This window comes from Tyto alba, unplaced genomic scaffold (genome assembly GCF_018691265.1).
Source record: "Tyto alba isolate M040663 unplaced genomic scaffold, T.alba_DEE_v4.0 Super-Scaffold_1000006, whole genome shotgun sequence".
NCBI lineage: Eukaryota > Metazoa > Chordata > Aves > Strigiformes > Tytonidae > Tyto > Tyto alba.
In genome coordinates, this window is record NW_024881272.1 from 7550902 (window position 1) to 7564004 (window position 13103).

Genomic DNA, 13103 nt, shown 5'->3' on the forward strand with positions numbered 1-13103 from the left:
GAGTTGGTTTTCACTTCGATGTTATGAAGGAGATTTTACAACAAAAACAATTCATTCACCCAAGCACCGGGTCTGTTTTATCCATTCCCTTTTTGTGCAGAAGACAGACCTCTTCGTTGCTGTTTTCCACACGATGGCTTTTTTACAGGGAACAGCTTGTTTTGGCTGGAGTTGTGCATTCCTGCTGCAGGGCTGGTTCCTCCTCTCAGGCTTGCTGGTGTGACCCATTCGGCGAGACCCCGAGGTCCCCGCGCCCGAGGGCAGGGGGGCTGCAGGGACGGATGGCCGCAGTTCTGGCGCAGGTGGAGAGAAGCCTCCCAGCTCTGCGAGCTGGCGAGAGCAGAGGGGAAGAATTTACCCGGCCTGGGGAGTCCCTCTGCAAAACAGGAGCTTCTGGCGGGGCTGGGTACCGTGGTGGGGACCCCGATGCTTCACAGGGCACCGCTCCCCACAGCCGTTTGGCTGGGGAGCACCGGGCCTCGCTGACCCGCGCCTTCGGGGTTCCACAGCGGCAGCAGGGACCGTCTCTTGATTCCCGAGCCCAGCAGCTTTTGCTGCAGCCGCCAGCTGGTCCCGCGAGTTACCTTCGCAAAGACGGAACCTGATCGCTCCTACGTAGGAAACGTGGTGCAAAGAGGTGTCAGCGCTCTGGGAGTAAAACGCAGTACCCCGCGGCGCACAATCCACTGCCCAACTCCCCCAACTTCATGTGATTCTACTTCAGGGGGGAAAAAAAAAAAAAAAAAGAATAGGAAGAGGGATCCTCCAAACGCTGGGGAAGTAAACAAGGAGGGGGCTGGTGCAGGGAGGTGCCGGTGCCCGATATGGGGCGGGCTCGGCCGCCATGGCGCCCTCCCACCAGCTCTCGCGAGACTACCCGGTGTGGCCCTCGCGCATGCGCACAGGCGGCGCCGCGTACCAGGCGAGCGGCGGGCGCCCTCCCTCGGAGGACCGGAAGTTTTCCCCTTCCCCCCCCCCGTCCCCCCCACCTCCCATTGGCTGGGCCTTGCCGGGAGCGCGGCCGCTGCCGCCGGTGATTGGCGGCTTTGGCGCGCAGGCGCGAGAGGGGGGGGGTGGGGCGCTGAGGATGGCGGTGCAGGCGGGGCGGCGCGTGGTGTTCGTGACGGGCAACGCCAAGAAGCTGGAGGAGGTGCGGGGGGGGCGGCGGGCGGTTGCTTGGCAACACGCGGCCGGGCCGGGGCCTGACGGGCGGGTTTCCCTTCCTTCTCCCTCCGCAGGTCACTCAGATCCTGGGGGACTCTTCTCCCTACACGCTGGTGGCGAAGAAAATTGACCGTAAGTGGGCGGCGGGGCTCGTGGGGGGACGCGGCGGCCCGGCCCTGGGCGGGGGTTATGTGTGTGGGGGTGTCCCCTCAGCGCCGGCCTTTGTGTCCCCAGTGCCCGAGTACCAGGGGGAGCCGGACGACATCTCCGTGCAGAAGTGCCGTGAAGCCGCCCGGCAGGTCGCTCGCTTTCTCCTTTCTGGCCGGTCGGAGCGGCGGTGGGGGTGCGGGAGGTTCGGGGAGGGCGGCGGGGCTTCGGTCCCCTCGGTCAGGGGCGGGTCCGGGTCTGGTCTTGCTGCGCTCCTGTTACCTGGCTGTTTCTGGTCTGTGCTGGGTGATGGTGAATTCTTACTGGTGCCACAGTGCTCCTCTGGCCTCTTGTGTCCCTCGAGCAGCAGGAGGACATGATAGCTCCTTCAGTCCAGCCGCAGCAGTTGTGGGACACTGAGTTTTCTCTCAGCTGGAGCTTCTGATGGATCACCTTCCAGAGCTGTCTCTGGGACGGGTGTCTTGAAAGAACCATGTGAGGACTGGGACTCAAGGAAGATGCAGGCATGCCTCCAGGCCACAGGCTTTCTCTCTCCTTGTCCCACCATCCCTGCCCGGCAGGAGGTGTTCAGCTCTGCTCGGTTTTCTCCATAAAAGATTTTACCAGCCGTGCTTCAGCCACTTCTGCCTGCCTTCTGAGAGCATGGGTTTGGTTGTGTCTGTCTGGTATGGGTTGCCTCTGAAGTGCTTTAGTGACTGGTGGATTTTTGTGATGTTCCTGTTATCGTGGAAACATGGCAATAGAATAAAGCAAGAAAGTGAGTTTGGAGGCAGTGCCTTCCTCTGGGTCTAATGTTTCCATCTCTTGGGCTTTTGCTGTAGGTTCAGGGACCTGTTATAGTAGAGGATACCTGCTTGTGCTTCAATGCCCTGGGGGGGCTGCCAGGACCCTACATGTAAGTAGGAGGGAACTTGCTTCCCTTTTTGTGTCCTCGATTTAGGAGTGCAGAGTGTATTTCACAGGGGATTCTCCAGGGGCCAGGAGCAGTAGAGTCAGAGAGGCAATTACCGGTCTGTCTCCTCAGCTTCATCCTGCACCTCTGGACTTAAGCTGGACTTAAAACTCCTTGAACCCTGCTGTAAGTCACGGTGCAGGACAACACAGACCCGAACTATTGGCTTTGGCTTCCAATCTGTGGTGCCTGCTCCTGCACCCAGCTTGGGAACCTGGCCCCACGGTGGGCTCTGCATGGGGAAGGCACCATGCTTTTCCCCAGGACTCTGGGATGTGTGTCTTGGGGGTGCTCATAAGGACTGCTTTAATTCAGCCAATAACAAGATTATTACATTACAGCGTAACTCCTCTAATAAAATACTGCCTTAGCTCCTGGAATTAACTTTTAGTGTGATTAATCTTCCAAACTATCTGCTGAGCTAAGCAGAGACATAAAAGCTTTATATGATGGAGTTGGCACTGGAACTAGGAGTAAGATGTGAACAAGGTGAGTTGAAAAATGTATTTCGGCATGTCATTGCTCACAAGTGGGAACTGGGCTGTTTACGTAGACCCCAGTACTGCAGTAAATTAAGTACTCCACTGTTGTTTTTACTGTGCCACATTCAGTTTAAGACCCAAGTTTGTCTTTGTTGGTAAATAGCCCAGAATGAGGTGATCTGACAACACGTTTAAAGAGAAATTCAAAGTGCTATGGAAATGTAGACAACAATGTCTTGAGGATGCCTGTATTTTGAGAAATAATAGCAAAGATTAATCTTTTCTCTTTTTTTCCCCTTCAGTAAATGGTTCCTGGAAAAACTCAAACCAGAAGGTACTGCCTCCCTTGTTACTGCTCTGTACGTAACTTGGTCCTTTCCAAATGAAAGACATACCTGCCCATGCTGGATTCTGAGCGTGTTTGCCCGCCGCGCTGCCCTTTTCATAGCTGTTTCCTTTCCTCTCTGCCCAGCTCTGTCCCCTCACATTGTCTCCTTGAGCCTGGTCTGTGCCCTTCTTCATGGAAGGTTGTTTTACCTCAGTAGCTTCAGCACCGACTCTGCGTGCCCGGATCCCCAGGCTCCTGCCTTCACAGGCTGGTGGCAGGGCTTGTAGGAACGTCTTGCCTGTCGTCGGTGTGACCTGAAAGACTTGCTTCTCCCTTTGGCTCCTGTGCGAGCCCCTCTCCGCTAGCATTCCCCTCCCTTGGCATGCAGTGACTGCCTTTGATCCCGTGGTTAAGAGTGTGACTGCAAATCCTGCGCTGGCGTCACGAGCACGAGTGTTCATCACGCTAACTCTGAGTGGGCTTTAGTCCAATGTAGCACTGCGCACTCGTTTGCTTCCACTCCCAAATTAACAGTGGGGCCCCGCGGCTCATGCTGTGTTAGATCTGATCCGCTACGTACAAGGGGCTGGGCCAAGAGCGTCCTTGTGCCCGAGCTTTGTCACCTCCTGTAGTTCTTCTCCCTAGTGGGTGTGAATGCAGAATCCATCTCTACGTGGGTGTGCTGTGCTCGCAGGGAAGGGCAGTGACGCCAGGATCCTTTCTGTGTCACTCAGGCCTGTACAAGCTGCTGGCTGGGTTTGAAGACAAATCTGCCTACGCTCTCTGTACCTTTGCCTTCAGTACTGGAAACCCTGAGGAGCCAGTGAAGCTGTTCAAAGGCCAGACTCACGTAGGTGTCGTGCCTGAGGAAGGGAACAGGCTGAGGGGGAGGGCTGTGATAGGAATTTTGTAACAGCATCGGCTCTGCCGAGGATAATTTTAGTGGCCCCTGGGTGACTGAACACCCCCGGAGCTTCTCCGTGTTGGGAACAGGCTGCGGGAGCGCAGCTGGTGGGCGCCGATTGCCGCAGCCCTATTGCCCGGCTGTACGTACCCAGGGTTTTGCACATTGCCTGAGGGTTTTCAGCCCTCTTGTATCCCACTGGCAGGGTTGTGTTGGAGTGCCGTTGTTAGTTCTGTTAACTGAGGGGGCTAAGGGGCTGTCAGCATAGGGCAGCGTGATGGAGCACCGAGTTTGGAGCTGCTAATTCTGGTTATGCTGGGGAGGAGGAAGGCACCGCAGCGTGAGCCGTGGCTGTGGACAGCTCTTCAGTCCGTCTGTGAAACAGGACTATGAGGGAAGTGCTGCAAGACCGCGGCTTACAGGGCTTTTTTTTTTTTTTGCTTTTTCGTGGCAGGGGCTGATAGTGGAGCCCAGAGGCCCTCGAGATTTTGGCTGGGACCCCTGCTTTCAGCCGGATGGCTACAACCAGACGTAAGTGGTGCTTTACCTACAGCTCTTTATGTGAGGACAGTGTCGTGGTTTGAGCCTGGTCGGCAGCCAAACACCATGCAACCGCTCACCCCATCCTCCCCCCCACACCCGGGAATGGGGGAGGGAATTGGAGGGGTAAAGGGAGACTCACAGGTTGAGTTTAATAATGGTAGTAAAACGAAAACAATGACAGTAATAGAAAATATAAACGGACAATGCACAGTGCAATTGCTCTCCACCTGCTGACCAATACCCAGCCCATTCCCAGCTAGATATCCCAAAATACCAAGATCCCATAATCACAATCCCAGAAGCGAGAGAGCCCCTTCCCGACTGCCCCTCCTCTATATAGTGAGCATGACGTTCCACGATATGGAATATTTCACTGGCCAATTTGGGTCTGGTGCTCTGGCCGTGCTCCCTCCCTGCTTGTGCACTTGTGCGCAGGCAGGACACGGAGAGTCCTTGAAATCTCAGCAGCAGCCGAAAACATCAGTGTGCTATCAGCATTCTTCTCATACCAAACCCCATGCTGAATCCAAAACACCATGTGGTTTCTCTCCCCTCTAGTTACGCCGAGCTGCCCAAGGCAGTGAAGAACTCCATCTCGCACCGTTACAGAGCGCTGAGCGAGCTCTCCGCCTTCTTTCTCCAGAGCAACGCGGCACCGCCCGGGCCCAGCGAACCCCCCACGCCGCACGCCGCCCCGGGAGAGCTCAGCCCCGCCGCGGGCTGCCATTAAACCTGCTCTTTTTGAAACCACTGCTACTTTTCTTTTTTACGTTTTTTGCCCCGTCCTGTTTTGTTGCTTCAGAAGCGCTGCGCAGCCCAGCGTTATTTAGGCCGCACGGCGGAGGTCGCGTCTGGGGTCTGCGGTGCGACCCGGCCGGGGTATAACGGCAAAGCGGCGGGACTGCGGCTGCGCGGAGCGGCTAGCCAATGGGAAGCGGCCGGGGGTGGGGAGTGAAGAGAAGCAGCCAATCGGCGGCGGGAGCGCGCTGCGCGCCCGGATGAGGTCAGAGCGCGGCGCAGCCATGGAGCTGCTGCCCCGCAGCCCCGCGGCCTTCGGCTCGGGCCGGTACTGGGACCGGTTCTTCCGCCAGCGCGGGCAGCGCCCCTTCGAGTGGTACGGGGCCTTCCCGGAGCTCTGCCCCGTCCTGCACAAGTACGTCCGGCCTCGCGATAAGGTGAGCCCCGGGGGGCGGCGAGCTCCGCGCCGCCGTGTCCCGCCGTCAGCTGCCGCTGGGCGCGGACACCGGGCGGGAAAACCGCCCCCCGCCCCGATTTGGGGGCTCTGGGGTTTAAATCACCCAGAGCATCCCCCGAGAGGTGCAGCGGGCGCATTCCGTCTGCGCCCGTGGGAAAACGTTATCCTGGGGCGGTGGGTTTGCAGGGGCCGCGGGGTGCGGTTTTCACCGAAGGCCCGTGGCCGCGGCAGATATTTACTCATCAGACGCTTCGGGGCGCGTTTCCAGGGTGTTCTCCACCATCACGCTGCTCTTGCGACCCTTCCACAGGTTCTGGTGGTGGGCTGCGGGAACTCGGAGCTGAGCGAGCAGATGTACGACGTGGGGATGTGCGAGGAGGTCGTCAACATCGACATCAGCGCCGCCGTCGTCCGTCAGATGCAAGAGCGGAGCGGCAGCAAGAGGCCAAAGATGAGCTACCTGCTGATGGACGTGCTTCAGATGGACTTCCCCGATGCCCAGTTCCAGGTGGTGCTGGACAAAGGCACACTGGATGCCATCCTCACTGATGAAGAGGATGCCACTCTAGCGAAGGTGGACAAGATGTTTGCCGAGATCAGCCGGGTCCTGCAGGTAGGAGGGCGCTACCTCTGCGTCTCCTTGGCTCAAGCCCATGTGCTGAAGAAAGCAGTGGAATACTTCTCCCAGGAAGGCTGGGTCGTGCGTGTCCATCAGGTGGCCAGCAGCGGGGACAAGCAGCAGTTTGTCCTCCCAGTCTTTGTCTACGTCATGACAAAGTTCAAGAAGATCCCTGGCTCGGCACCGCAGATCCTGGAGATCTGCCCTGAGGAGCAGGACAAGCCGATGAGGGTGGAGAGTGCAGAGCGGCTGGTGGCGGCGGTGAAGGACAGGCAGCATTATGCCCTGCTCTGCAGCCAGCTGAGCAAAACCCCCTGTGGGGAGCAGGTTTCCTTGGATCTGTGTGACAAAGAGAGCGGGAGGCCCCGCTACACGCTGCATGTAGTCGACAGCCCCTCGGTGAAACCTTCCCAGGACAATCGCTTCGCCATCTTCATCAGTGAGTACAGCCTCTCCTGCCTGCAATGAGACGGTGCTCTGGCCAGGAGCCGCAAAACAGCCAGCGGTCCTGGTCCTGCTGAAATCGGGGCTGGAGAGGGAAATAACCCGTCCGTGCGGGATTCGGTTGATGTTTTAGTCTTGGCTTTGCGGTGGGACATGGGTTTGCCTGGTGGTGCAAGCAAGGATCTGGCACAGAGCTGGCTGGCTGAGCGGATGCTCGTCTGGCAGCAGAGGGACGCTGCCTGCCCTGCCTCCAAGGGGGTGATTCCTGCCTTGATGCTGGTGACGGCCTCCATAGCACGTTGCCGCACAAAGCCAGAGCGCAGCGGATGCAGCTGGAAAGGTGTCGCTGGTCTGCGTGGGCGTCCTGACTTGCCAGGTCCAGGCTGCTCGGGGCTGTGCTTCCCTTTTGCGCTGGCACCTCACGGAGACATGTCAGGCTCTGCCAGCAGCGCTGTTTCCTCCCTGCACGCCTGCAAAGCTGGGACTTAGCACAGCCTGGAGGCAGGTTGTGAGGTTGTTGGATGCCCCCTTCTTGGGAGATGTGGCTTTTCCAGCCTCCTGTATGAGCTTGCCCAAACTGGGAAAAGTTCTGGTTCTCCTGATGGTTGCAGAACATTGCTCTAGGCATGCAGTGGTACCTCCTCATGATGTCCTGCCATTCCCTGCAGCTCCTCTTGGAGGCTGGGGTGGTTGCTCGGGGACGTGCAGTGGCCCAGGCTGATGGCAGCCCCTTCTGCAGTCCCGCAGGGCAGAGAAACCGAGTGGCTCTTTGGGACGGAGGAAGGGCGGAGGCAGCTGGCCACCAGCGCGGGTTTTGGGCGCCTGGTCACCGTGGCCCTGCACAGGGAGCAGCACTATGAGGGCATGGCGGGCATCCAGGCGGAGCTGTCGGGGAAGGTGATGGAGCTGGCCCCGCCGGGCCTCCCTGCCCGGCACCAGGTGAGCCCCACTGCCCGGCCCCCTTACTCAGCTTCCTCAAAACCAGGGCTAGGCTAGCAAGTCCCTCTTCTCTGAGGGAGACCAAGCTGCTCTGTGTGAGCTGGCTGACTCGGCAGGGAGGAGGCTGGTCTCAGGTGTAGCTCCTTTGATCTTTTCCTCCAGCTGGCTGCCTTTGTGTGTGGCAGGATTCACCGTGCAGTCCTTGCCCTCCAGAACCCAACATCCCAAGAAAACCAGGCATCCTGAAACCCTGAGAGGATCTGGCCCTTTCTTACTCCTGGCTTTAACTTCTCCTGGCCCTTCTGTTTCCTCCTTCCTGCCCCAACTCCCCAAACCTGAGCTCTTGCAAGAAGTCTCGGGGTGTTTTCTCCCTCTACCCCAACATGTGTATGGGTCCCATGTGCTGGTCCCCAGATCCCCTGTGGCTTCCTGTGGCCCATCCCACTGCTCCTGCACTGTGTTTGCTTCATCCCAGCTCTTTAGCCATGGTCAGGACAGCAGGAATGCCAGGGTCTGTTCCTATAGCTTTTCTTTCCTTGCACCGGTCCCCATCTTCTCTGCAGGTGCCCTTCCTGTCTGTAGGAGGGGACATCGGGGTGCGGATGGTGCGGCACCGTGACACCAGCCCCTTGAGTGGGGAGTACGTTGTGGAGGACGTGAAGGGGGATGGCACCTGCTACTTCCGACGCCTCATCTTCCTCTGCAACAGGAACGTGGTACAGTCGGAGGCTCGGCTCCTGGCCCCTGTGCCTCTCCCAGGTGTGTGGGGCAGCTGGGAAAGGGCAGGGGCCAAGGGTGACTTTTTGGGGTGGTAGAGAGTGAGACTGATACAGGAGTAGTATAAAAGTCCCGCTGGGACCTGCCTGCCTTGTTCTGGGGCAGATCTGGAAGCGTTGTTGTACTCTGCTGCCTGCTTCATGGGTGGGATAGGGGCTGGGGGTGGTTAGTCCCCAGAACATCCTTGTCTGCTGCCTTGCCTTACCAGCCAATGCCTCCTGTTGTTCAGGCCAGAAGAAACGGAGGAAGGACAAGAAGAAACCTAGCCCCGCTGAGCCACCTGCAGCCATCGACAAGAGCTACCTATGCTGCGAGCACCACAAGGCCATGGTCGCGGGGCTCTGCCTGCTGGGGGGCCCCGAACCCCTCCCAGGTGATGAGGCTGGCGGTGGGAGGCTGTGCCAAAGGCAGGCATGTGGGTGTCCCCATGCACCAGCTCCTTGGGGAAGGGCTTTCCTGGCTTGGGGCACCCCATGTGCTCTTCCCAGAGCGGTTTGGGCACGGGGATGGGATGGGTGGTGTGAGCACAGCCGTCCCAGCCACTCACCCGAGCACTCTCCATTGGCAGGAACCCCGCTGGCGGTGCTGGTGGTGGGGCTCGGCGGGGGCAGCCTGCCCCTCTTTGTCCATGACTACTTCTCGCAGGCCCGCGTGGCCGTGGTGGAGATCGACCCCTCCATGCTGGAGGTGTCCACACGCTGGTTTGGCTTCTCCCAGGGCGACCGGATGCAGGTGCACATCTCCGATGGCCTGGACTATGTGGCCAAGCTGGCGGCTGAAGGTACCATCTCACATCTCGGGTGCCCCACTGAGCCCAGTGGGTCCTGGGCCCCTCAGGACTCTGGGCCCCTCACGAGCTTTAGCTTTGCCAGGTCTCTGCAGCTTGCAGGCCTGTCCTTGCCAACATGTGACCTTAGACTTGCTGCCTCCCCCAGCGCCAAGGGCTGCTGCCATGGGTTTCTTGTGGAAAGAGAAACCCCGGGAGAGAGAAGCAGCCGTAACATGGCAGAGGAGGTGTCTTGACCACCCTATTCCTTGCCTCCCCACTGTGCATGGCTCATCTCTGTACCATGGAATGACAAGTCTCTTGACTCCCTCCTGCAGCCCCAGCCCAGTACGATGCCATCATGTTCGATGTGGACAGCAAAGACCTCACGGTGGGGATGAGCTGCCCACCCTCAGCCTTTGTGGAAAAGTCCTTTCTACAGAAAGTTAAAACCATTCTGAAGCCAGAAGGTAGGAGGGCAGATCTGGCCGCATCCCTGTGGCCAGGCTGGCCAGTCCTGTGTGGGGTTTCTCATCCTGGAGAATAGTGGCTGCAGCCCGGATTGCTGCAGGGGGTATCTGCTGCTCCTGATGGGTCCTGGATCTGGGTGTTTCAGTGGGCGTTGTGACAGCAGAGAGCAGGGTGCAGTGGGTGGCCCACAGCGCTGCTGGGTCAGGCAAGCTGAGACTTCCTGGGGGGCCAAGAAGTGTTGTGGGAAGGCAGAGGGTGTAGGTGGTACCCGGGAACAGATTGTGTGACCTGTGTGGCAGCAGGGACGTGGAGCTGGGTCAAGGGCACTGTGGGGGATGCTGGTGCTCCCTGTGCTGCCATGGAAGAGATGTTCTCACCAGGGTGGCACCGATTCAGCTGCGTTCTGAAAGGGAGGTGGGGAGCAGGGCCGTGGATGTGGGCTGGTCTGAACTCCCATCCCTTCCACCCTGCTGCAGGTGTCTTCGTGCTCAACTTGGTGTGCCGTGACGCCCAGCTGAAGGAGTCTGTCCTGGCCACCCTCAGGGAGGTCTTCCCCCTGCTTTATGCGCGCCGCATTGAAGGGGAAGTCAATGAGATTCTGTTCTGTCAGCCCAGCCCTGAGGACCAGCGGGACCCCACAGAGCTGGGGGCACGTGCCCGGGCACTGGAGGGGGCCCTGCGACAGCCTGGGCGCCCCTGGGACAGCTCCTACGTGCTGGCAGACATGCTGCAGGCCGTCGAGATCCTCTGAGAGGGGCTCTGATGCCCCTTGAAGAGAAGAGAGGGTCCTCACTTGGATGCTGTGGCCCTGCAGCAAAGGGGTACCTATGGCTGGGACTGCAGCTCTGGGGGGGCCAGGACTGGCCTGGGTCTGCCTGAAGGATGGAACTGGCACGGGGCAGCGCTCCCCAGAGCGTGGCTCCCCAGCAAGCAGTCCAGGACACGGTGGAGGGCTGCGCAGCCCAAGGGGCAGCATTGGGGTGGTGAGGGGAAGAAGGTGTTGGGGCACTGGCAGGACTGTGGGTTTGAGTCTGTCACCATTGCTTTCCTGCTGTGGGGAAAAAGGTCCCTTCAGCTGTCCCCTTCCCTCCAACGGTCTCCTCACATCTCTAGTATCCCTGGTCACTGGTGTCTGTGCAGAGCCCAAGCCTGGGGGTAGGCTGAGAGCTGTGAAAATAAAGTGCTCAGGGCTGCTCCAAGGCCCAGTGTGGTTTGCCACGCTTATTTCTAGAGCACCCAGCAGCCCTGGATAATATCTGGTCACCTCAAGGGCATGTCCTGGGGGCAGATAGCTGCCCCTGGTACCCCACTGCCTCCTCCCCACTCACCTTCCCCAAACTGGACCCTGCCATGTGCCTGCCCCTCTTCTGCATCTCTCCAGCCTTTCGCCACTGTGAACTGGAACCTGTAGCCCCTGGGGCCCCTCAACCCTTCTGCCCCCTGAGCCAGCAGGGACCCAGCCCTGTGCTCAGCCCCCTGGCCACACCAACCCCTGTACCCAGCTGGTGCAGGATGAAAAGGCAGCAGGAAAATGCTTATTGGGGTGTTCCCATGGCACCCCATTCCCCCTCAGGTGCCTCATTTTTGACTCTAGTGAGGGTTTCAAAGCCTCGTCCCTCCCTGTGAGGTTTAGCTAAAGAGCTGACCCGTGGGTTCTGGCTAGTTACAGAGCAGTTGAGCTGCTGGTGCTCCCACATTCATCAGAAGTCGTTGCTGGGGGGGCTTGTTTTCCCCTGCAACAGCTGGTACCAAAATGAGTCAGAGACATGGTACCAGTGACCAGCTTGCAGACGTCAAGGTGACAACTTGCTCAGCACCACAGCGCTTTGCCACTGACCCTGCACCCTCACCCGGTGCTCCCTTCTGCTGCTGGCAGCTGCTTCCCAAAGCAAACCCTCCCCAGCCACCTTTCCACAGCCCAGGGGGGTAACAGCACACCAGAAGCAGATCCAGGAGGGATCTGACCTAGCTGTTGGCATGGAAGCAACAGCAGCCACATCTCAGCATCACTGCAGGAGTAATTTCACCAGCTTTGTAGCTTGTGCACCCTGTCCCACCGGGCTATTGAGCTGCTGCTCATCAGCCTCTCCTTCCCCAGCAGGACCTGGCTCTTCTCCACCTGCTGGAAATCCTCCTTTGTTCGGAAAGCTGAGCAAGCGGGTGTGTGAGCCCAAGGGTTTGCAGTTCCCCAGCCCCACAGGGGCCATGGAAAGGGCCCCCCCATTGGCTTTCACCCCCTGAACCAGTGGGGACTGCAGCCATTGAGCCGATGCAGGAGACGGGGCAGCTGTGCCACCAGCAGCTCAGCCCTCTGATCAGTGACCGTGGATATATTTTAATTTTCCAGCAGGTTCTACTTTGGAAACTGCTCTGTTCAGATCCCTTCTCAGATGCTCCCTGCCTTATTCCCCTTCACACTGAGGGACAAATCTGTGCCCTACTTTCTCCCTGGGCTGGCCCGCTTCTACACGGAGGGAGCAGATGCTGTTTTTAAAGAAGTGCTTTTGATGGTTCCCAGGCGCTGGAGAGCAGGGCTGGGCTGCTCCCTGCCTCAGATAAAGGATTGCAGCGTGGGCACATGCCCGCTGTACGATGCTCAGCACCCAGTCGCCCCTCTGTGCTGCAGAGTGTTCAGGGCAGCGCACGGTCGCTGGTCAATGGGAGAGACAAGGCTGGAGCTTGAGCTAGGTGGAAGTCTGCCTGCCCCCGTGCAGTTAGTTTCTAAAGCTCTTCTCTGACAAGCACTGTTTTGAAAGGTATCTATTATCCGTCCAGTTTAGTGATGGCAAATTTCTCAAATGGATCAGCAGTGCTGCATTTAGTCTTTTTTTAACTCAGTTTTCAATTCTCAACATAATTCCAATGACACAGGTTTATGTGTGTGCCCTTTATCTTACCAAAACCACCTCCTTTCTTCCCCAGGAGCTCATACAAAGGCTGCGTTCATCCCTCCCTTGTCCAGTCCTGCCTTTCTGTTGTGCTTCCTAATCGCTGCATAATGCCACATCCTGGTGGAAAAACAAAAGCCATCTATTAGAAACAACATAAGGATGAAATCTCAATTCATTGCAGCTGTTGCAGCTACTGACAGCCCTACAAGTTTGGTCTGGAAATACATTTCAGCTGGAAAATTGGCAAAATCATGAGTGCTGCAAATACCTGAAATCCTCTGCAGGTAAAATGCTCCAAGGCTGGAATAATTGATGTGTAGTAAGTATTTCTCTCCTGGCAGCCAAAACATGCAGCTAATGTATACATTTGGCAACTGTTTCTGTTGAGTGTTTTGGCAATATACTCGTGTTTATGTCCCTTACTCCTCACTTCCTTCCTTTCCAGCATAGGCATGCTGTA

At 58.1% G+C, this 13103-nt stretch overlaps 2 protein-coding genes across 3 annotated transcripts; both read left to right on the forward strand.

The window, feature by feature from the left end:
* Positions 1-1066: 1066 nt before the first annotated feature.
* On the forward strand, positions 1067-5291 carry ITPA (inosine triphosphatase). Its single transcript, XM_042803937.1, has 8 exons — positions 1067-1150; positions 1239-1296; positions 1399-1463; positions 2154-2227; positions 3069-3100; positions 3829-3944; positions 4453-4529; positions 5100-5291. Exons 1-8 carry the CDS (start codon positions 1088-1090, stop codon positions 5269-5271), a joined length of 657 nt encoding a protein of 218 aa, XP_042659871.1. The 5' UTR covers positions 1067-1087; the 3' UTR covers positions 5272-5291.
* Positions 5292-5315: 24 nt separating this feature from the next.
* METTL13 (methyltransferase 13, eEF1A lysine and N-terminal methyltransferase) lies at positions 5316-10951 on the forward strand. Of its 2 annotated transcripts, none has more exons than XM_032998554.2 (8): positions 5316-5716; positions 6047-6794; positions 7539-7738; positions 8302-8497; positions 8745-8888; positions 9084-9296; positions 9620-9751; positions 10229-10951. In XM_032998554.2, exons 1-8 carry the CDS (start codon positions 5540-5542, stop codon positions 10501-10503), a joined length of 2085 nt encoding a protein of 694 aa, XP_032854445.2. In that variant the 5' UTR covers positions 5316-5539; the 3' UTR covers positions 10504-10951. The 2 variants fall into 2 exon arrangements, with proteins under 2 accessions (XP_032854445.2, XP_032854446.2); XM_032998555.2 differs by having other exon boundaries at positions 5592-5694.
* The last annotated feature ends 2152 nt before the right edge of the window (positions 10952-13103 follow it).

Excerpts from the sequence above, each read along its gene's own strand:
- METTL13 (XM_032998554.2), top strand. The coding sequence starts at position 5,540 with ATGAGGTCAGAGCGCGGCGCAGCCATGGAGCTGCTGCCCCGCAGCCCC. Across the intron at positions 5,717-6,046 it reads ACGTCCGGCCTCGCGATAAG|GTTCTGGTGGTGGGCTGCGG; the intron begins GTGAGCCCCGGG and ends ACCCTTCCACAG. Across the intron at positions 8,889-9,083 it reads GGGCCCCGAACCCCTCCCAG|GAACCCCGCTGGCGGTGCTG; the intron begins GTGATGAGGCTG and ends CTCCATTGGCAG.
- ITPA (XM_042803937.1), top strand. The coding sequence starts at position 1,088 with ATGGCGGTGCAGGCGGGGCGGCGCGTGGTGTTCGTGACGGGCAACGCC. Across the intron at positions 3,945-4,452 it reads TGTTCAAAGGCCAGACTCAC|GGGCTGATAGTGGAGCCCAG; the intron begins GTAGGTGTCGTG and ends TTTTCGTGGCAG. Across the intron at positions 4,530-5,099 it reads CCGGATGGCTACAACCAGAC|TTACGCCGAGCTGCCCAAGG; the intron begins GTAAGTGGTGCT and ends TCTCCCCTCTAG.